The sequence below is a fragment of the Rutidosis leptorrhynchoides genome, chromosome 9, assembly GCF_046630445.1.
Source record: "Rutidosis leptorrhynchoides isolate AG116_Rl617_1_P2 chromosome 9, CSIRO_AGI_Rlap_v1, whole genome shotgun sequence".
Lineage (NCBI taxonomy): Eukaryota > Viridiplantae > Streptophyta > Magnoliopsida > Asterales > Asteraceae > Rutidosis > Rutidosis leptorrhynchoides.
In genome coordinates this window covers 68487417-68509990 of record NC_092341.1, presented here as the reverse complement: position 1 = coordinate 68509990, position 22574 = coordinate 68487417, and the positions used below count along the sequence as shown (strand labels likewise).

The window sequence follows — 22574 nt, the reverse complement described above, 5'->3', positions numbered from 1 at the left end:
ATTTACCATCTCATTATATGTCTTTGTTCAAAGTTCCGAAGGGTGTGTTAAAAAAGTTGAAGAGTTTAAGAAGGAACTTTGTGTGGGGAGGAGATTCAAATGTCAAGAAAATGGCTTTAGTTAGATGGAGTAAAGTTTGTATTCCAAAAGAATGTGGTGGTCTTGGAATTGTTCCTCTAAGATTAAAAAATTTAACGTTGTTGGTAAAATGGTGGTTAAGATTCAATGCGCCCAATGATCCGATTTGGAAAGGAGTGGTTGTTAATTCTTTTGGTTTCAATTCTCCGGGCAACTTGTTATCGGATTTGTCTCAAGTTAATAGAAGAAAGGTTTCGTTGGTATGGCTGGAAATGCTCAAGTTACAAAATATGGATGAGCTCTTTGATATTCTAAGTCCGCAAAGTTGGCAATGGAAGCTTGGAAAAGGTACGTATGTTTCCTTTTGGCATGACATATTGGTGGGAGTTTCAAAATTAAAAGATCAATTTCCGGACCTTTATCGATTATCCGAAAAACGTTTGGGAAAGATTGCTGACATGGGTAAATTTAATGAAAATGGGGTGTTTTTATGGAAGCTGCAGTTCATTGATATACTTGATCAGTATGAATGTATGATCAACACCAACTTCATGTTTTAAAAACTTTATTAAGTCATATAGTGCTCGATCCGTCTAAAGATGATATTATTCAATGGGTAAATTCGGTTGATAAAGTATATACGGTAGCGGAAGGTGTTAGAGTCATGATAACATCGAATTTAGATGTGGGATTTAATTGGGTAAAGGTGGTTTGGAATAATCATGTACCCTCAAAAATAGCCTTTTTTCATTGGTTGGCAATACAAGGTGGGGTGCCGGTTAAAGAAGTTTTAAGTTATAGGCATTGTTTACGTGACGGGACGGATGATAAATGTGGATGGTGCTTAGACTATGTGGAGTCGATTGACCATTTATTAATTCATTGTTCATGGTCCTATAAAGTGTGGGTAGCTTTATTTAAATGGTGGAATGTGCAATGGGTGATGCCACTTACCATTCTTGAGTTTTCAAATGATTGGTGCAATGGGATGGGGATCAAGGCCGGTAAGTTTTGGAGTTTGATAGGTCCAGCAACCATTTGGTCTATTTGGAATGCTAGAAATGAGTTGGTTTTTAATGCTTCTTATAATTGTTGGGTCGTTACCGTTAATCGTATTAAAGTAAAAACATTTCAATGGTTAGTAAACGCAAAGATATGTCAAGCTCATCAATTTTACGTGTGGAATTCGACTCCAACAATGCTTCTGTGATCGAGCTGTTGTGCATTTTTTTTAGTCTTGTTTGGGCTTCAATTTGTTGATCTTAATGTTTTGTAGTTTTGGAATTTAGGACTGTCATATATGTAAGTGTATGTCCAGCTTGTCTATTGATGTACCTTTCAATTTTCACTGTTTGTGAAAATTTTATAATCTATTTCCAGTTTTTTGCCAAAAAAAAAAAAAAAAAAAAGTAATTTCTTTGTTAATTTTTTAAGTATATTTTACTTCAGTTAACTTCTTTAATTTTTAATCATACGCTGTATATTTAATTAATTTAATTGATATTTAATTTTTAAATTGATTGAAAATAAAAATTATATATACTGTATTAGATTATGGCTACTATATCCTCTTAAATAAATGAAACTTCATAAAAATGAGTGAATTAGTGAAATGATCATTACATTTGAAAACTTGATCTTTTTCTAACGTCATTTAGGTAAAAAATCAACTTTGGAGTTGTGAGTTCGACTCCCGTCATCGATAAAAAAATGTGTATTTGTTGTTTTTTTTAAATGTGCTACCAGTGACTATAATATCTAGATCCGCCACAGAGACGAGCGGTATAGTACAATTATTGGTAGATAGGTAAATGGCGGCCGAGAGCGGTGGAGTTATAAGGGTGGTGGTGGAAGGTATGAGTTTTGAAAGTCTAGTATATTATATATTCAGAATAATAGGTTAGTAAAAATCAACGGGAGCAAAAACCAACATTAAGTTGGGAGAAATATGAAGTAAATAAATGATAATGATAATTAGGATTTTATTCAGCTGGGAGAAAGAGAGTAGGATATTACTCTGTATATATAGAGTTGGTTCAATTATTTCTTTTTTGCCAAAAAATACTTATAACATTAAAATATCCTGTAAAATTCATTCAAAAGATGAAGACTGAAATACATCTCGTTTAAATTAAAGTCGTCAAACGGTCCAAAGAAGTTTAGGATTGGTCCAAACTAGGTGTGGTGCCCCGCATGTTGCGACTGATGTACTGCCTTCTTGTTTATGCGAAGCTGAATGTTGAAACTGATATTACGCTGCTAATATGTACATCAGTATTTAGATAAGGTTACCAATCCAAAAGACTGAGGATCCAAATTGGTATTGTGCTTGCTAATATGTGTTCAAAAGAGTGAGGACCCAAACTAGTATTATGCTTGCTAATATGTGAAAAAAAGAGTGAGGACCTAATATTTAGATTTAGATTAATATTTACATAAGATTAGCTAACCAAAAGATTAAATTAATATTATTCATTAGACAGTATCTAAACAAAAGGTTAAGATTTGGTGGAGGAAAATTAATTGTATAATAGGTAGTTATATGTGTTGTTTATAAGTTGTACCTATTTCCGTAGCTCGTGCTGGCAATTGTAACCTTGTTTCTTCGACTGGATGTCGTCGATTATGAATTCGGTATCACGTTGTTGGTGAGAAGAAGGTGAAGAAAGCTTTTGTTGATTCGTGGATTATGGTTGGTCTGAAACAGAAGGTGCATAATTTTATGTGAACATGTTGTTAGATACAATTAATAAGCGAGAAGATACATAGTATGTCAATACATCAGATTTAATGCTAAGTACTGACTAAAGATTTCAATATTTGAATATGCAATGTCAGTCTCATATGATCCAGTTATGGTAAACACATACGAGTTTAGTGTAGTTACAATACCGAGTGAAGTTAATCAAGTAATCATGGCTCTTTGTTATGGTCTGCACATGTACATCAATTAAAACCAAACTTCACACAATCTCTACCCAATATGCCCATTTACATTTTTTGGGTTTGGAAACCAACAATACCAATCTATCAACAACAACAACAACAACAACATACCCAATCCCACATGTGTGAGGTATGGAGGAGGTGAGACGTAGACAATCATTCCTCTATCCTAGAATAAAGAGAAATCATTTATCTACCCCGGGTGAAACACTCAACAATACCAATCTATCAATACCAATATATCGTTCATTCCTTTCATCTGTTAGTTTTTTCTTAGAAAAAATACCATGGTTGGTCCCCGAACTTTGTATCAAAAATCATATAGGGACCTAAAGTTTAAATCAATCATGGTTGGTCTCAAGTTTTTAGCATAATACACGTTTGGTCCCAGATTTAACCGAGCGTTAAAATCGTCTAGTTAACTTTAACACGTGATAAACACATGATAGGACTTTTTTGTCTTTTCGCTTACAACCCGAAACCCCACATAAACCAAGGCAACCATCTAACTTTGTTTGTAAAGCCAAAACGAACCAGACCTTTATTTTTTACGGAGTACCAAATAAATTACAACCCTAATTCAGTGAATTAGATAAACCCAGGTGTGAAGACCTGTCCTTATCCCCTTGGACGAAATCAACAACATCTGGTTCCATTGCGATGATCGACTCCAAATAATATCTTTAACATGAGCAAATGCACAGCGGAAGACTCAATTCGTACCTGAGAATAACATGCTTTAAAATGTCAACATAAAGTTGGTGAGATATATAGGTTTGTTGCTAGCAGCGTTATAACTATGGACCACAAGATTTCATATATAAAAATATAATACACTCGCAAGTGTATAAAATCATTCTGCTTATGTTGAGGCCTCAGTAATCAACCTTAACAATAATATAATAAGTCATCTTCGCAAAGATGGATATGTACACTCGCAAGTGTATAAATAATCCTCGAAGTACTAAACATCCGCCCACTAGTTCTTATGTCTAGTGCAGCCTACTGGATGGGGGTGTCAAACCCGATAGATCTATCTTTAGGATTCGCGCTTACATGCTATTATAACATATAACTAAATTACCTAGCACATCAATCCGCAGAATATCATTTTTAATCACTTGTGTCCATAACGTAAATCATTTATAAAAACAGCGCATGTATTCTCAGCCCAAAAATATTTAAAGTTCAAAAAGGGACTATATACTCACCTAATGTATTTTGTAGTAAAAATACATATAACATCATTGAACAAGTATAAGGTTGGCCTCGGATTCACGGACCTATATCAAGTATGCATATTAACACATATAATAATATTCAAATAAATATATTTTGATATTAGTACTATACTTGTGATATTAAATGTATTACGTTAAAGCGTAAATGAACAAAAAGTATTTTATTAGTAATAGTAGCATACTTATTATGTATATCTCTATATATCTAATGTTTGTATTTATAGTATTATATTTTATCAACACTTAAGTTTATATCTATTTCCATATCATAATTAAATTCATTCGTACTCTTATCATATTCCATTCATAGTCATAACTTTATTAATTTTCTTATGCATATATAATTATATCCAGCTTAGTATCTTATACTCATATCAACTTTATACTAATTATTTTAATGATCAAGACCATAATCATATTCATCTTATTACTTTCATTATATTAGTATTTCTTATTTTATATTATTATCCTTTTAGGCCATAAGCAATTTATCCATTTTATTATACTTTTATCATAAATGTGTTAGTAACCATATTAACCAAAAAATTTTCGCTTTAACAATATTTAATCATAATAAATATAAAATGATTAATAATAATAATAAAAATTTTATACCGTAATATTGTATGCGTTTGTGTTGTCGAGCATGGGCCAGGAAAAACAGAAGGATGAGCTTGCAAGTCGTGGCCCATTGTAGCCCATTAGAAACCCAAATCAGCAGTTCAAATTGTATATCCATTTAAAACATAAATGACCCAACACTAACCCGATCCATAATCATTTCATTTAACCCACTTGCATCAATTATAGATTGAAGGGTTCGGTTTATACAATCTTAGTCTCGCTGTGGCAACAATAGTCGAATAAAACAAAAGCACCAATGGACGTTTATCACAACTATCATCCAGCTCGTCATCATCATTATCATATGTTAACATCATCATCCTCTATTATTATAACCGAACATCTTTATAATCGATCATAATTATCATAAGGTATCGACTATCATTTTATCAATCTATTATCTAAGTCAAAGTGTCGGTCCAATTGATTAAATGTTTTGTGCATACAGCTGGAAAATGGATATCAAGCAACACCCTCTAGTGGGTGTGGGGTTCGAATATATTTAAACAAAAGAACAAACACACCTCTTTCAACTTTACAGCTTGTTACTATCTTTATTCAATATTTATCACTATAATTGTTACATCAACCTCTTAGTAAGCTCCGATGTATAATATAACAATGAATCCTTATTTTCTTTATCTGCGAAACCAGTGATAGAACTATGCAGGTTGCGGTAGCAGTTATCACAGAAGGTTACAGCTGGTTTTTCGAAGGGTTTGATCGATAGGACATGTTGGTGTTTACCGGTTGTATTTGGAAGTGAAGGAGGTTTGAAGTTTATGGTGATTTTATGTGGATGTGGTTCTTGTTGTGAGATGGTTTAGGTTTTGGTTCAAACTGAAATAGGAAAATGACAGCGGTGATGGATGTTCATTGTCGTTATGAATAATAGAAGTGGAAACAGAATAGAAACAGAAAAACAGCGATTGATAGTGGTACCTTTTGTGGTTGAAACAAAAACATAAACAAAAGGTGGTGGTTTGAGTTGTGATGGATTCGGGTGAAGAACAAATAAACATAGGCGAGACCCAAAGTGGTTCGTGGTGGTGATTCGGTTATAGGACTACAATACCGAGGTGAGTTTTGGTGGTGTTGGTGATCGTGGTAGAAACGAAACCGAACAGTAGCATCAAATGGGTTTTGCAGAGATTGTAAAAAAAATATATAGATGTGAGAGAGAAAAACGTGAGATAGGAAGGTGGTGGATATTCTTGGTGATAGGGTGGTTGATGTGGGTTGTCGAGATGAAGATTACAAAGGTGGGTTGTTGTGGTTTTCAGTTTGAGACCAATAGAGGTGGGTGTCGAGCAACAACGAAAAGGTGGTGACTCATGGTTGTTCCGGGTTGGTTATAATCGAGCAAAAGAAAGATAAGGTGGTTAATGGTTGTGATGGTGGCGGTGGAAGTTTGTTGGTTGATGAAGTGATCAATGGATTGGTTTATGTGTGTGCAAGTGTCTCACTTCTTGCATAAGTATAAGCATATATAAATTATAGATAGATGGAAGTAGACAAAGAAAATAGTAATCCCTTATCACTTATTTGGTCGATTATGTAATGATTCGGGTGATGATTTTTCTTAATCAGACAAAACTAGTACATCCAAAATCGAATATTATTGTTCTTAATTGGTACGATTTACTATTAAATTTATCAATTAAGGAGACAGGATAACACAATCAGTTACAGTTGATAGTAACTGAGAAACAGAATACGAATTTCATTTGCATTTACATATATATATTAGATTAAATTCTATATCCTAAATTAATAAAAACCATTAATATTAATAATTGTAATAAGAATACTAATAATAATAATAATAAATTTAATAATAATAATAATAATAATTGTTATAATAATGATGATAACAATATAGCAATTTATACATCACAAATTTCATATTTATATAGTATATATTAATAATACAAATAATAATATTAATATCAATATTAATAAAAAAGAGAGTAACAATAATAATAGTATTGATATAATATTATATCTAAACTTGTAATTACATAAAAAAAATTTTCTAATATTTAATAGTAATTCATTTGCACATAATTGTTCGTGAATCGTCTGGCTTGGTCAAAGGGTAACTGATTATCCGAATATAGATTTCAAACTTTCTAGACTCAATATTACAGATTTTGCTTATCGTGTCGGAAACCTATAGAGTTTAAGGTTTAAATTTGATCGGAAATTTCCGGGTCGTTACACCAGGCCACCACCGAACCTTTTTGTTCATCATCATCGTCATCTGGCGAATGTTTCCGTTCATCATATCGAACCTTTCTGTAGATCTGATTTCAATTTGTACTCCGGTGACGGCTTTTGTTTTTCTCTTCCACTGCTACAGCGAACGGTACTGCTGCTTGATCTTTCCGGTGACATCATCATCACTATTCTTATTTACATATTTGATGGAGACAAGTGGGGGTGGGGGTTAAAATTCTAGATCTGGAACGGGACTGTCTTAATTGAAATTAAATAAAAGTGACAGACCAAGACAGGTGAAGAGGACGACATCGTCATCTTTTTCTGTAAATTTCATACCTTTTTTTTTTGTATCTTTATACATAATACCCATTAACAAAAATAAAGTAATAAACCTTTTGACTTTTATTATTAAGTGGTAGTGGTGGTGGTAGAAAATGTATTCTGTGATACATTATCACTCCATTTCAATAGATGGACCTGAGTATTCAGGTCAGTTAGAGCAAGAGCAGTGGGAGTGGAGGCATGTCACCACCCCTCGGGCTCCTCGTCGCAAGTCGCCCCACTCCCCTCTCCCGTCGGTTTGTTCCGTCCCCCTTCGTCAGTCTCCCATGCGACGCAAATGTAGATCAATGGACCGTTTGTAAAAATAATAATAATAATAATTAAAATGTAAATCAAATGTAGCCGTTGGAGTATATATATATATATATATATGTGTGTGTGTGTGTGTGTGTGTATGTGTGTGTGTGGTATTGGGTTTTGTTGTTGTTGTTGTATATATATATATATATATATATATATATATATATATATATATATATATATATATATATATATATATATATTTATTTATTTAATACTTTTTTTAAATCTTCTATATATACATCCATTTTACTCAACTCATATTCACACAATCAAATCCAAATTCTCTCATCAAAATCAATATATTTCTTTAAAATGAGTAGTTCCGACGAAGAAAGTTTGGTGAACGCGATGAAAAGTATTTTTGCTTATCTAAATAACGTGGTAATTCCTAGAGAGGTCGAGGAACAAACTGAGGCTCAAAGCTCAAGACGAAAACGTCGCTACATTTATCGTGATCGTGTAGAAGTGCACAATCGTTTGATGAAAGATTACTTTGTTCAAGATTCGAAGTATCCCCCTGAATATTTTAAACGGCGTTATCGAATGTCACAAAGTCTTCTTGAAAAAATAATTGAAGGTATACTTTCTTACTCTACTCGTCCCGATGCACCAAAGTATTTTACTTATTTTCAACAACGTCCCGATGCACGTGGTGTTCTCTGAGTATCTACCATTTTAAAAGTCACGTCTGCCATTCGTCAATTAGCATACGGTGATTCACCGGATCTATTTGACGAATATTTACAAATTTCAGAGCGAACATCACGTGAGTCATTGCAAAATTTTACAAGATGTATTATAGATTTGTATGCTAATGCTAATGTATACATGAGAGAACCAACCGGGGACGATATACGTCTGTAAGTAACTAGAGGGGGGTGAATAGTTACTTAGTTGATTTTTCAAAATTTTATTTGTGTTTTGTTGAACTTGAACTTGATATAGTGTGATTTGAAATGTTTGTTCTCTATTAATGCTAACAATACAAATATATGATAAATTGTAATCAAAAGATAAGGGAAGAGAGAACAAACACAGCAATTTATAGTGGTTCGAGAAGATGTTAACTAATCTTCCTTAATCCACTCCTCAATTCTACGAATTGAGATTTTTCTTCACTATGATACTCCAAACTCGGTAGAGTGTCCGGATACAACACTGGTACTTCGATAAGCCGCACCTTGTGAACTCTTACATCCCTTTGAAGACTTCACAAACACCTATAGCTCTTACCACAAGATCCTAATGAACTATCTTAGTGAAAACACAACTATCCTCTAGATCCCTTTAAGAAGATAGTTTACAAGTAAACTTACAACTTTAAGCTTACAAGTACTCTTGCTAGAATCACTCCAAAAGATTACAAATTAATTATAAAGATGATATCAGTAAGTATGAGAAAATATGAGTGCAAGAGGTGAGTCTTCAAATGCTTCAAGGCTTGGCTTTTATAGGAAATAGAAATCTTCCTGGAAGCTATACGGCTCACTGCACGGTCGACCGTGGTTCGACCGTGTACCTCTGACATCTGATTCTTATGGCCGTTTTTGTCCTTCAAAAATTGTCATTTTCCCTTGTTGAATAGTTGCAACTAAAGGCCAATTACTTCTAAAATTATCCTCATTACCCTTTATGTTTTGGACATAAGCTTGGAAGTTGACATGTCCATTAAAGAAAAAAGTCTTCAATCTTTGACCATTTGTCATTGATTACCAAAAGAGGTAATTGCTTATTTTTGTCTCTTGACAAACCATTATCTTCCAAAAGCTTCATCAACCTTTCTTAATTGTGACAACCCGGAAATTTCTGACTAAATTTAAACTTTAATCTTTATATGTTTACGACACGATAAGCAAAGTTTGTCAAGATAAATCTCAAAAATTTTAAACTGTGTTCATACATTCATTTAAACCTCGACCAAATTCCGACGATTCACGAACCATTAAATGAACGGATATGATTATATGTATATGTGTATATATTATAACTTGAAACATTAACAAAGTACTAAACGTATAATACTTTACATGAACGTATTTGTTTCAATATGTTTATCGATGGAATTAGAAGATAAGATCAAATGATTGATTTATCAGATACATTGTAAGATTACGAGTCTCTGTTGAGAGGTCCACTTTGATTTAGGAAACTTTTCCTTTTCAAAGATATTCGGAATAAATGGTAAAGTAATTTATAAGTGAGAACAAAATGCCGATTATCGAGTACTAGACAAATATTAATGGACATTCCTGTTTGATTTCCAATTCATGCTTTGCAACATTTTTCTCATGACTTTGATAAGATAACTATTTTAATTTTTATTTTATTTAAATGTAAAAGTAAGAAAGTGTAGGGTAAGTAATTTAGATGTTGGATATTGACAAGATAAGTAAATCAACGTTTTACATTAAATGATTTTTTTTAACCATTGAACCTTATGTTATGCTCAACCAACAAACGACGATTTAGAAACTTGAAATTTATTATGTGTCATATATGATTTTATTTTTCTAAAACATTTTATGATATAATGACTTCCATTATTTTAACCTTTTGAAATGAGTCCTAAATATATTTAGTTTTGGGAAAACAAATTATTATATTTATTTAATTTAATTTCAAACGTACGAAAACATTTTTCGATATAATAGAACATGACTAATTAAAATATCTTTGATTAGTTAACGTAAGTTGGAATATTGGTTGTTAAATATTTAGATAACTTGCAACGTGTATTTAAAACTTGTTTATGTATATTAGATATATCTGATTCCAAATTAATTAAGTAAACAATTGTAACACTCGCTTATTGATTCGATTGATATTTAGATATGTCAATTAGAACGTTAAGAGATTAAAATAAACGCTAGTACATAAATGAACTATACTTAGTTAAGTTTTAAAATGAAAAACGTTATATGATCTACTAATTCCTATTATGTAAATGATCTTAAATTACACTTTGAAATATAATTAGTTTTGAAAAACTAAATATTATATTATTAGATAAATATTTCAAATATATATTATATAAATATATATTATATGTATAAACTTGTATTTCTAAATGAACATATATATTTTATAAGGTGATAAAATATAATATTAACTTAATCATAAAATGTTTTGATTTAAAATAATTTTTAACAATACTTTGAAATATAACGAAAAGACGATTTAAAGAAGCAAATGACCAAAACACTCAAATGAATAAGTTACACTCTGAGTGAGATTGTTTTTCATTGATTTGAGTCTTGTTATGTATAAAGGTACACTACACGAAACATAAAGTATCAGTTTTCTAAACGTATGAGAATGCGTTAGAGAATCCGAAACTGAGACATAAGTCGAGAGACAACGTACGAGACATTGGAACTAAATTTACAAATTGACTATGCATGTGAATATAATATATTATATAAATAATTATATAGATTAAATAATTAATTATATATAATAATATTAAACAAAAGTGTCGGCAGCTTGAAAATAATCGAATGTGGCCAAGAGAAGAAGCTCATGCGATCGCATGGCTTCTCCCCTTGCCTCCCATGCGATCGCATGGCAGCGGGTTGGTGGCTACATCCTTTAAAAACCGAACTCGATTTCATTCTGATTCATTTTCATCTTCTTTCTATTACGGAGTATTACTTATATTAATTAAATTATTATTATTATTATTATTATTATTATTATTATTATTATTATTATTAATCTTATTATTATTATTATTATTATTATTATTATTATTATTATTATTATTATTATTATTATTATTATTATTATTAGTATTTAGTATTATTATTAGTATTAAACATAAAATACTACGACGAGGTTCTGCTCGTGTGATCTCAAAATAAGTTTTTTGAGTGGAATAGAGCTAAGGAAATTATGGGCTATAACTATGGAGGTTATGGGTGTGGATCAGGGGTATGCTCGTAAGGTCAATCTAGTGTTTATCATCTTCGTTGTGTCTACGTACTTTCTAGCAATATTGAATCTCAATATTGATACGTGAGCACTCATAACTTAACTTTTATATATTATTAGTGTATCCCTGACTAGTGCTCGAGTATATATGTTTATGCATGCTTGTAGGTTTAATTTTGTCGTTAGATAACTTATGATAAATTATGAATTTGATACATATGCGATTGAGATAAGGTATATGATATGCATGTCATTGGAAAGCTGGCATAAAACTATAAACTTTTCATTTAGATATCGTATGGTTTTGATGAACGAATTAAAAGATATCGTCAATTGAATTATCTATAATTTTAAAGTATTATTGTTAAAATGATTATCGTTATCGTTATCATTATCATTATCGTTATCGTTATCGTTATCGATATCGTTATCGTTATCGTTATCGTTATCGTTATCGTTATCGTTATCGTTATCGTCGTTATTATTATTTTTATTTAATAATCAATAATAATAATATTATTATTATTATTATTATTATTATTATTATTATTATTATTATTATTATTATTATTATTATTATGATTATCATTATAATTATTAATATTATTAAAATAATTAATATTTTTTATCAAAACTATCAATTTATTATTTTTATCGTCATTATTATTATTAAAAGTATCACTAATATTAAAACCATCATTTTTATTAAAATTATTATTTTTAATAGAAATATCATTGTTATTATAAAATATCATTATTATTATAAAATATCATTATTATTATCATTATTATTATTATTATTATTATTATTTAAAAATTATCATTTTGAATAGAAATATTATTTTTATATAAAATATTATTATTACGGTTAATATTAAAAAGTATTGCTATTATTAAGATTTTCATGATTAGAATTATCATTTTATTATAATCATTAGTAAATATAAATATTGTTATTTTTATTAGTAGAATAATAATAATTATTATTACAAAATAATACAACTTTCACTTATTATTGTTATTATTGATAATATTTTATCAAATTAATATGTGATACAAAGATATTTTACTACATGTAATATAATTACATTAATAATACCTATCATTATATTTTTATGATATTAAATGAACTTTATAAATTTTATTACTTAAGATATATAAAAGTATATTTTTATTATATAAATTTTAATATAAAATTTTATTTATTAATAAATGAATTATATTATTACTCTAATAAAATCTGTTAAATATATTAATAAAACGACTATATTTAAGTTATATAATAATCATGCATAGATTTTGAAAGTAATTTTGGGTCAAGTTGACTTTTGTTGACTTTTGCATGATAATCTCGAGCATTAGGATTGCGATACACTATGACCTGACCTAAATTGTTAGACAGATATTGACCAATCTATGAATATATATATACTTAATATAGGTTCGTGAATCCGAGGCCAATCCTATACTTATCAGTGCCATCATATGCACAATTGCTACGAAATATAGTATTGTGAGTTTCATTACTCCCCTTTTAAATGCTTTTGCAATATATATTTTTGGGACTGAGAATACATACGCTGCTTTTATAAATGTTTGACGAAATAGACACAAGTACTCGAAAATTACATTCTATGGTTGGATTATCGAATCGAATATCACCCTTTTAGCTTGGTAGCCTAAGAATTAGGGAACAGACACCCTAATTGACGCGAATCCTAAAGGTAGATCTACGGGCACTAACACCCCCCATACTGGAAAATGGTATGCTTTAGTACTTCGAGTTTATATTATACAGACGAGTTTCTGTTTGGGGATATTCTATATGCATTATGTTAATGTCGGTTACCAGGTGTTCAATCCATATGAATGCTTTTTAAACACTTGCGAGTGTATGATTATTGAATAAAGGAAATCTTGTGGTCTATTAAAATTATGGAAATGATTGATTACGATAAATTAATGAACTCACCAACCTTTTGGTTGACACTTGAAAGCATGTTTATTCTCAGGATTGAAAGAAACCTTCCGCTGTGCATTTACTCATTTTAAAGATATTACTTGAAGTCATTCATGGCATATTTCAAAAGACGTTGCATTCAAGATTGTTGAGTTCAATAAAGATCATTATTAAGTAAATGACATATTAGGTCATTTATAGTTTGAATATTATGAAATGGAATGTATGTCTGTCAACTTTCGATGAAATGAAAGTTTGTCTTTTAAAACGAATGCAATATTTGTAAAAATGTATCATATAGAGGTGAAATACCTCGCAATATAACCATATGTTATTGTATTCGTCCTTATGGATTAGGACGGGTCGCTTCATTAATCACTTGTCATTTAGCTTATGTGAGTTTCTTCCCTTTTAGAACATTGTTACAACTTAAATGAACTAGTTTTGGATCTAGTTTGAACATAATGATTCTTGTTACAACTTGACTAGACTTGAACTAATTACATTCTCATACAAATAATGATACATAGAGCTAATGGGAGAGCAACTCTTTATTTGGGACTTTAATGACTATTATTAGTATGTTTAAATGACACTATGCATTAGAATAAAAAGATATGTCACTTGAGTGTTTTAGCCTAAATCAAGCTTAAAGTGTCATTAAGATGTCATTAGGTGTGATTAGTAAAAATTTTACATCTTTTGGTTCAAAACTCTTTGAGATCAAAAAGGGCAACTATTATAAGTGTGTTTAAAAAGGTTTCATAAATTATAGATGCCTCAAAGTGGTCTATCTTAAAGTGGATGAATTTGGTAATAGAGAAAACTGCGGTCGGGCTGCGGTCGTCCGTGAAGTTAGCCGTAGTTTAACAGTTTTAGAAAAACTTGAACTCATACAGGACACACACAGTTGGTTTCACGGTCGACCGTAGTACAGCCGTGTAGCTTTTTACCAAGATAATTACTTATGTGTTGGTCTTTTGCTAGAGATAATTTAGGCTTATGAACTCATGTCGTCCTACATATGATTAACGACTAGGTTCTTGTGTGTCATCATCAAAACAAAATGATTAACTTTTGAATATTATGATTTGAATCTTAACCAACAACGTCAGTTATCATAAACATGAAGAACTTCAAGGCTTTCCTGGAAGGCTTGGAAGCATTGATTGTATGCATTGGGCTTGGGGAAAATGTCCAAATGCATGGAAAGGGCAATTCACACGAGGCGATCACGGTTACCCGACAATCATGTTGGAAGCCGTTGCATCGTATGACAATTGGATTTGGCATGCATATTTTGGAATGGCGGGTTCGAACAATGACTTGAATGTCCTTAATGCATCTCCATTGTTTGATAGTTTACTAACTGACACGGCTCCTCAAGTTCCATACGAAATTGGGGACGTTAATTTTGATCGAGGCTACTATCTTGACGATGGGATTTACCCATCGTGTGCTTCTTTCGCTAAGGGATTCTCAAGTGTTGTTGATGCAAAAAGGAAATACTTTACAAAGAAACAATCTGCAGCTCATAAAGACGTTGAGAGGACATTTGGAATTTTGCAAGGTCGTTGGGGTATTTTAAGACAACCTGCTAGGGCATATAGCGTAAACGCAATCAAAAGAATCATGTATGGTTGCATCATATTGCACAACATGATAATTGAAGACAATGGTTTTAACATCGCTGAAAATAAATCTTACTACTTGCCTGTCAACAACCTACAAGGATCAACTTGGTACGAAAGGTGTGATGTATATGCCGAGAAGACAAAAGAGCTGCGTGACAAAGACGAGCATGAGTATCTTCGACATACTCTTGTTTCGCATCTATGGCATAATCGCGATGACGAAATAGTTAACGAATTGTAACTTTTTAATCGCGATAACGTAATGTTTTTTTTTTTAATTTTTAGGAATCGTATGTTTTTTAATTTTTAGGAAATGTAATGTTTTTTTTATTTTTAATGAAAGTTATTCCATTTATGTTAATTTTTGTATAATTTTATCAATCTATGTTATATTTAAAATTATTAAAATAATAATAAAAATATAAACTGACATGCCCAACTGACATATGTCACCATTCCTTACTTTTTCTGACTCAGCAAGTCAGGCCTGACATGCCAAGTGACATCAGTTACCACTCCCAGTGCTCTTAGGAGGAGATGGTGGATGTGTCAGTTTACTCTATTTTTAATTTTTTTTTCTGTTAAATACTTGTAATTAATTGCCTTGTGTCAGTTTACTCTACTTCGGAGCTTCATGAAACATTATTTTGTGTGTAATTTCTTGATATGAGTTATTCATATAGTAATAGATCTAGAAAATTATTTAATGATTAATGGCTTATAAAGTATTTGACTTGTGTCAGTATGTTTGTTTAATACAGTAATTTTTTTTGCAAAGAATGTGGGGCTTCTGGGTTGAAAGTGAAAAGACAAAAAAGTTCATCACGTGTTTATCACATGTTAAAGTTAACTAGGTGGTTTTAACGCTCAGTTAAATCTGAGATCAAATGTGTATTATGTTTAAAACTTGGGATCAACCTTGATCAATTTAAACTTTAGATCTTAATATGATTTTTGGTACAAAGTTTGGGGACCAACCATGATATTTTTCTTTTTTCTTGCTCTGAACTACTAATAGTTTGATTAGGAGAAATTCGCAATAGCACACGTCGAGGTAACAATTTTTAAAATGAAAGTAATAACAACAGTTAGACACAGTAAAGCATTAAATGTAAACCTTAAGAAAACAAACAGCTTTACTAATCGGAGTATTCTTCAGTAACCATGAATGCGTAACAAATTCAACATACAAACTATATGTAACTAAAACCTAAACCAACCAACCAACCAAAAGCAACTATTAACATGCAAAATACTCTCTCGAATAAAAATGACACGAACAAATAGGACGACAAAATAAAAAACATAGAAGCTCGACTTTGAATAAAGAACAATAGGGTAACATATTAGCAATATCCAAAGTACTCACATGGATACCAAAAAACATGTTACAATGGTTAAATAGTGAAAATAATATACCTCCATAATCAGTGGAACTCAAAGCTATAATCGTAGGCCCGACTACATCTGTCGCAGTTGCAACTAAGTATGCAGCCGATAAGACATTTAAAAATTAAAAATTTGTGTATTAATAACCATAAGAAAACATATTATGACATGTAATTAATACAAATCACAAATCATACCAGTCGAGCCGTAAAAGAAGAAACAATAGTTCGAACATCTTGTTGAATATTATTGTCAACCATATTCAGAATAGAAGAACCACCCACAAACTCACTAACAACACATACGGAAGAACTACCTATTATATTACTACGTTGTAACGAATACCTATTCGCTAATTATCTCCACAATACTACTGGAAAATTTATATCCAAATTAGATCAGCACCATTCTTACGTTTCCTTTGTGCTTTTCTACATGAAATTCTACTATTATAAACTATTGTGCCACAACTAATAATCAAGAACATGAAAATTAACAACAAACGTGCAACAACAAATCAAAACAGTAGAACAGTTAAGATAGCCAACAAATAAACACAAATTGAAATTATAACCGTTACCAGGATGTAACTAACAAAACGAAAATCAATTATTTAAAAGCAGCAATCAAAGGAAAATGCATTACCTTAATGTAAACTATAAACCAACTTTATACTTCAACTTGTAACACACTCCTTGAACAGACTGAAAATAACACACTCCTTCACCATAACCAAAAACTTATGTGTCTTAACTTTCATCAACCAAAACAAAATACATTACCTAGATACAGGACCAAGAGCAATAGCAGATTCAACTAAGCCACTTATACAACCTGGAAAAAAAAACAAAACCATCTCAACCAAATCTGGTAAATTTATATATATATATATATATATATATATATATATATATATATATATATATATATATATATATATATATATAGTGGTAGGATCAAGAGGGAAGTAACCATTCGGGGGGAAGCGGGGGAAGCAAAAAAATTTTTTTTTTTCGTTTTTTGAAAAAACTTTGTTCACGAACATTATAGATGAGATGAAAATATGAACATTTAGTAGAGACACTTTGTGATAAATGTTTTTATTTTGGCGGGAAAACGCTCGAAGAAGTAATATATAACAATTATCGTGTTTTTCGAGGGTATTTTGAGGTTTTAGCTATTGAGGTTTAGATATTAGGGTTTAGATTTAGGATTTAGATTGAGTTTTTAACACGAACGGTTTAGAGTTTAGGGTTTAGGGTTTGGTGTTTTGGGTTTATGGAATAAACCCAAAACACCAAACCCTAAACCCTAAACCCTAAACTCTAAATCGGGCTAAATTTTACTTCACAAAACATGGAAAAAAAATGTTCATATTCTTCACGAACAATATTATCTTGAATGTTATTTTTGTAGATCGTTTTTCCGCCTAAATAATAAATTCATCACGTAGTGTCTCTTCTAAATGTTCATATTTTCGTGTGATCTTGATGCCGGAAAAAAAAAATTCAAAAAAAACGAAAAAAAAAAAAATTTGCTTCCCCCCGCTTTCCCCCGATTGGTTACTTCCCCATTGATCATGCCCCTATATATATATATATATATATATATATATATATATATATATATATATATATATATATATATATATATATATATATATATATATATATATATATATATAACATCTAAAAATGCTCCCAATCCCTACCTCCCCTTTCACCCCCAATCCCCCACCGCCACCAAAGAACACCGACGGTCACCACCACAAACCGCCACCTCCACCCTTCACCTCCAACAACGACAGCCATCTCCCACCACCGCCACCTATACCCGCCGTCAACAATCACAATAACCCTCCAACAACCTCCCCTTTCACCCCCAATCCCCCACCGCCACCAAAGAACACCGACGGTCACCACCACAAACCGCCACCTCCACCCTTCACCTCCAACAACGACAGCCATCTCCCACCACCTCCACCAATACCCGCCGTCAACAATCACAATAACCCTCCAACAACTACTGCAGCTGAAGAAGGTGTATGGGTCGAGGTCACCCGAAAAAGACGATATACATCCATCTCAAAACACAAGAGCAACTCTAACCATCCCTTCTTGCACGATCCCAACATCATACCTAATACCTCCATCTCCCAGGCGAAGGATCTGATCAAAAAATATGGATCTGGCCATCAAACCTATCAATCGCCGATTAAGATTAATACCCCAAAATCACATCAACACAACTCAAACCTACCATCGAACCTCACCTCTTTTATGTTTCACAATTTTCCAGAACACCTAAACATCGCTGGACTTTGGAATATCTTCAGACCATTCGGTATCGTTAAGGAAGTTTTTGTTCCCTTCAAAAAGCTTAAAAGTGGCCAACGATTTGGGTTTGTTCGATTCGAAGATGTCAATGACAAAGAATTCATGGCAAGAAAACTAAACACCATTATTATCGATGGAAATCACTTCAAAGTTTTTATTGCCAAAGAGAGAAACTCAAAGCAGCAAACTCAAAACCCACTGCCGACTAAACCTAGACCCTTCAAAAAGATCTTCATGAACAACTCTTACGTGGATGAGAGGCTCTTCAAAGAAGTAATTATCGACAACCCAACTATCCATCAACAAGGGCAGGAAATAAAATCAAAAACAAAAAGAGTAACTCAAGCAAAGGATTGCGAAACCAACGTCAAATATCTTGAAAACGCCATCGGTGGTGTGGTCAAGAAGATTGAAACACTTGAATGCATTGAAGAAGTCTGCATTGCAGCGGGTTTACACGACTGTAACATTAAGTATTTAGGTGGAGTCTCTGTGTTACTAATCTTAAACAACAAGGCAGTGGTTACCAATATTTTGGAGAATGAAAATCATCCCATTCGTGATTGGTTGGATTCCCTTAAACCTTGGAATATCCAGGATAGCCCCCCGGGTCGACTCACCTGGGTCACGATCACAGGCGTCCCAACGATATGCTGGAATGAAAACACTTTCAAATCAATTGCTTTATGGTGGGGAGAACCCCTCGACACACAAAACTGCAACCTTTTAGAAGCTAAGAATCTTGTTAAAGGTAAAGTCCTCATCAAAATTTGGGATCCAATGATTGTTAGTGGGTATGTCAGACTTTTGGTAGGCACTCAACTCGTCTATGTCCATGTTATCGAAGATACTAACGACATTGTGGAAATTGTCTCGGATTCGGATTCATACACGTCGGATGATACTTCCAACTCTAGTGAAAGTGATGGTTACACGTCTAGTAACGATGATGGGATAAAATCGGTGAACGATTCCTTTCCGCCCCTAAATCCAGATTCCGATAACGTCAACATTGAAGGTCATGGTTCTTTTTCTGATTGCAACAGTCATACTCCGGCACCGGTCGAAACAAAGCACAATAAAGGTGGAACAAACGGTTTGTCTTCCGAATCAAAACGCCTCGAAACTAATAAGATTTTTTCACAGAGCAATAAATCCCCTCATGTTCCCGATACCTTCATTAATGTCGAGAATAACGGTAACCAAAATACCCCTGACCCTTCAACTATTTTTAACACGGTGACGAACCCAATCAATACCTCCAGGCCCATTACTCCCCCTAAACCCAATTCACCTCATCAACCCTCTAGCCCAATTCCTGAGCCCATTATTACACCAAAGTCTACCCAACCCATTATTAATATCCCGGATCAACCCGCAGCTAATCCCAGTAATGATATTCACAATCCCATTTCAACTGCCGAACCTATCCCCGATCCAAACTCAGTTAACCCAACAACCCCTAATCCCAACCCCGAGCATAACTTAAACACTGACACTGTTTTGGCAACCAACGCTGCATCAAACCAATCACCAATCATTGACCTTGATCTCCAAAAGCTCTCAGATGCTTTCAACTCTATCAAGAAACTCCCTACCAACAATCGAAAGAAATTGAAAGATAAAAACACATCATCGAAACACATCAATGAAGCTTCTTCCAATGGTCTCTCTCGTTCCAGGAAAGGTAACTCTTCGGGATCCATCGGCAGCCTCAACCATAAAGAGCTCGGAAAAGAGATCGGCATTCGTTGGAAAGCGGATCAACATTTTTGATCTACCTCCAACCCTCGGTAAGTCATTGTTTTCATAATGAATATCTTATCTCTTAACATTCGTGGTATTGGACAGGATGATCGAAAGGATTGGATTCAAAAACTCTGTAGACAAGAAAAACCACAGGTGCTAGCACTCCAGGAAACCAAGTGTGGTGAGATCGAAGACAAAGTAATAGAGAATTTTTGGGGTTCTGAAAACTTCAAGTACATACAAAAACATGCAGTAGGTTTCTCGGGTGGGATGTTGTTAGTCTGGAACACTGATGTTTTTAATGTCAATCAAGCGATCGAAGGCGAATTCTTTTTAACTATCAAAGGACATTGGAAAGGTATCGATGAAGAAATAGCTTTTGTCAATGTCTACGGACCACATAACACCGCCAAGAAGAAACTAATGTGGGAAAGTTTAGAAAATCTTCTCAACTTTAAAGACATGCCTTGGTTACTTTGCGGGGATTTTAACGAGGTTAGAGATTTAGACGAAAGATTAAATTGCGACTTCAACAAACCCTGGTCGGATATGTTCAACGATTTCATCAATAAGTGCTGTTTAATTGAAATACCTCTTGGCGGCCAAAAGTTCACGAGAATCAGCGGAGACGGTTTAAAATTCAGTAAGTTAGATCGTTTCCTTATCTCCAGCAAGTTCCATAATATCTGGCCAACTCTTTTCGCAAACACCTTGGATAGATTCACCTCCGACCATTGCCCAATAATTCTCCGAGACCGAATCATCGACTTTGGCCCAAAGCCAATTAGAGTATTCAACGCTTGGCTCGATGATAAGGGTTCGGTGGAAGTCATTTCAAATGCATGGAATTTACATGTCGGTGGTAACCGTGGTGATTGCATACTTCGAAATAAGCTAAAAAACGTGAAAAAGCACTCAACGATTGGAGCAAAACAAACTTTGGTAAACTCGATATCGAGATCCAAGAACTAGCAGATTCGGTTAGCGAGTGGGAAAAGAATGCTCAGATCAGAATTTTATCTCAAACCGAGAGGGATACGTGGTTGAACGAACGTAAAGCATGGATTGAAAAAGAGAAAATCAAATGTAAAATGCTTAAACAAAAAGCCCGCATCAAATGGTCCCTTGAGGGAGACGAAAACTCAAAGTTCTTCCACAATTACGTCAAAAGGAGAAACACGAAAAATAATATTTTCGGCATTTCAATTAATGGTTGTTGGTCGGAGGAACCAAGCGTAATTAAAGATAAAATCTTCAACCATTACTCGAACATCTTCAAAGCTAATAATGATTCTTCATGCTCTTTCAACCTTCAATCAAAGATCTTAAACGACAATGATAATGAGATGCTCGAAAACCCCTTTAGTGAATCCGAGATTTGGGAGGCAATTCGTTGTTGTAGTAGCTCTAAAGCACCCGGTCCGGACGGTTTCAATTTGAAATTCTACAAAAAATATTGGTGGTTAGTGAAGAATGATGTAGTTAACGCTTTCAACTGGTTTTGGTCAAATATGGAATTCTCCAAGGGGTGTAATGCTTCCTTTACCACACTCATCCCCAAAAAACATAACCCGCTAACCCCCAGTGACTTTCGCCCCATTAGCCTTATCGGGTCTTACTATAAAATTGTGGCAAAAGTTCTTTCAAAGAGACTCGAAAAGGTTATCCATAAACTCGTAGGTTCCGAACAAAGTGGATTCTTGAAAGGAAGATTTATTCTCGATGGGGTTCTCATCGCAAACGAAACTATCGATGAACTCAAACGACAAAAAAGAAAAGGTTTCATTTTCAAGGTAGATTTCGAAAAGGCTTTTGATTG

The 22574-nt window shown here is 32.8% G+C and overlaps 2 protein-coding genes across 2 annotated transcripts; both read left to right on the top strand.

Annotated features, from left to right (window-relative positions):
• The first annotated feature begins 1889 nt into the window (after positions 1-1889).
• On the top strand, positions 1890-15522 carry LOC139868145 (uncharacterized). Its single transcript, XM_071856477.1, has 3 exons — positions 1890-1932; positions 2917-3019; positions 14763-15522. Exons 1-3 carry the CDS (start codon positions 1890-1892, stop codon positions 15520-15522), a joined length of 906 nt encoding a protein of 301 aa, XP_071712578.1.
• Positions 15523-20818: 5296 nt separating this feature from the next.
• LOC139868144 (uncharacterized) lies at positions 20819-21727 on the top strand. Its single transcript, XM_071856476.1, has one exon. It carries the CDS (start codon positions 20819-20821, stop codon positions 21725-21727), a length of 909 nt encoding a protein of 302 aa, XP_071712577.1.
• Positions 21728-22574: the final 847 nt, after the last annotated feature.

What these genes read in the sequence shown, in the direction of transcription:
- LOC139868144 (XM_071856476.1), top strand. Translation starts at nt 20,819, where the DNA reads ATGAATATCTTATCTCTTAACATTCGTGGTATTGGACAGGATGATCGA.
- LOC139868145 (XM_071856477.1), top strand. Translation starts at nt 1,890, where the DNA reads ATGGCGGCCGAGAGCGGTGGAGTTATAAGGGTGGTGGTGGAAG. An exon ending in TATAAGGGTGGTGGTGGAAG is followed by an intron (nt 1,933 to 2,916) that starts GTATGAGTTTTG and finishes ATGCAATGTCAG; the next exon opens with TCTCATATGATCCAGTTATG. An exon ending in CTTTGTTATGGTCTGCACAT is followed by an intron (nt 3,020 to 14,762) that starts GTACATCAATTA and finishes CAACAACGTCAG; the next exon opens with TTATCATAAACATGAAGAAC.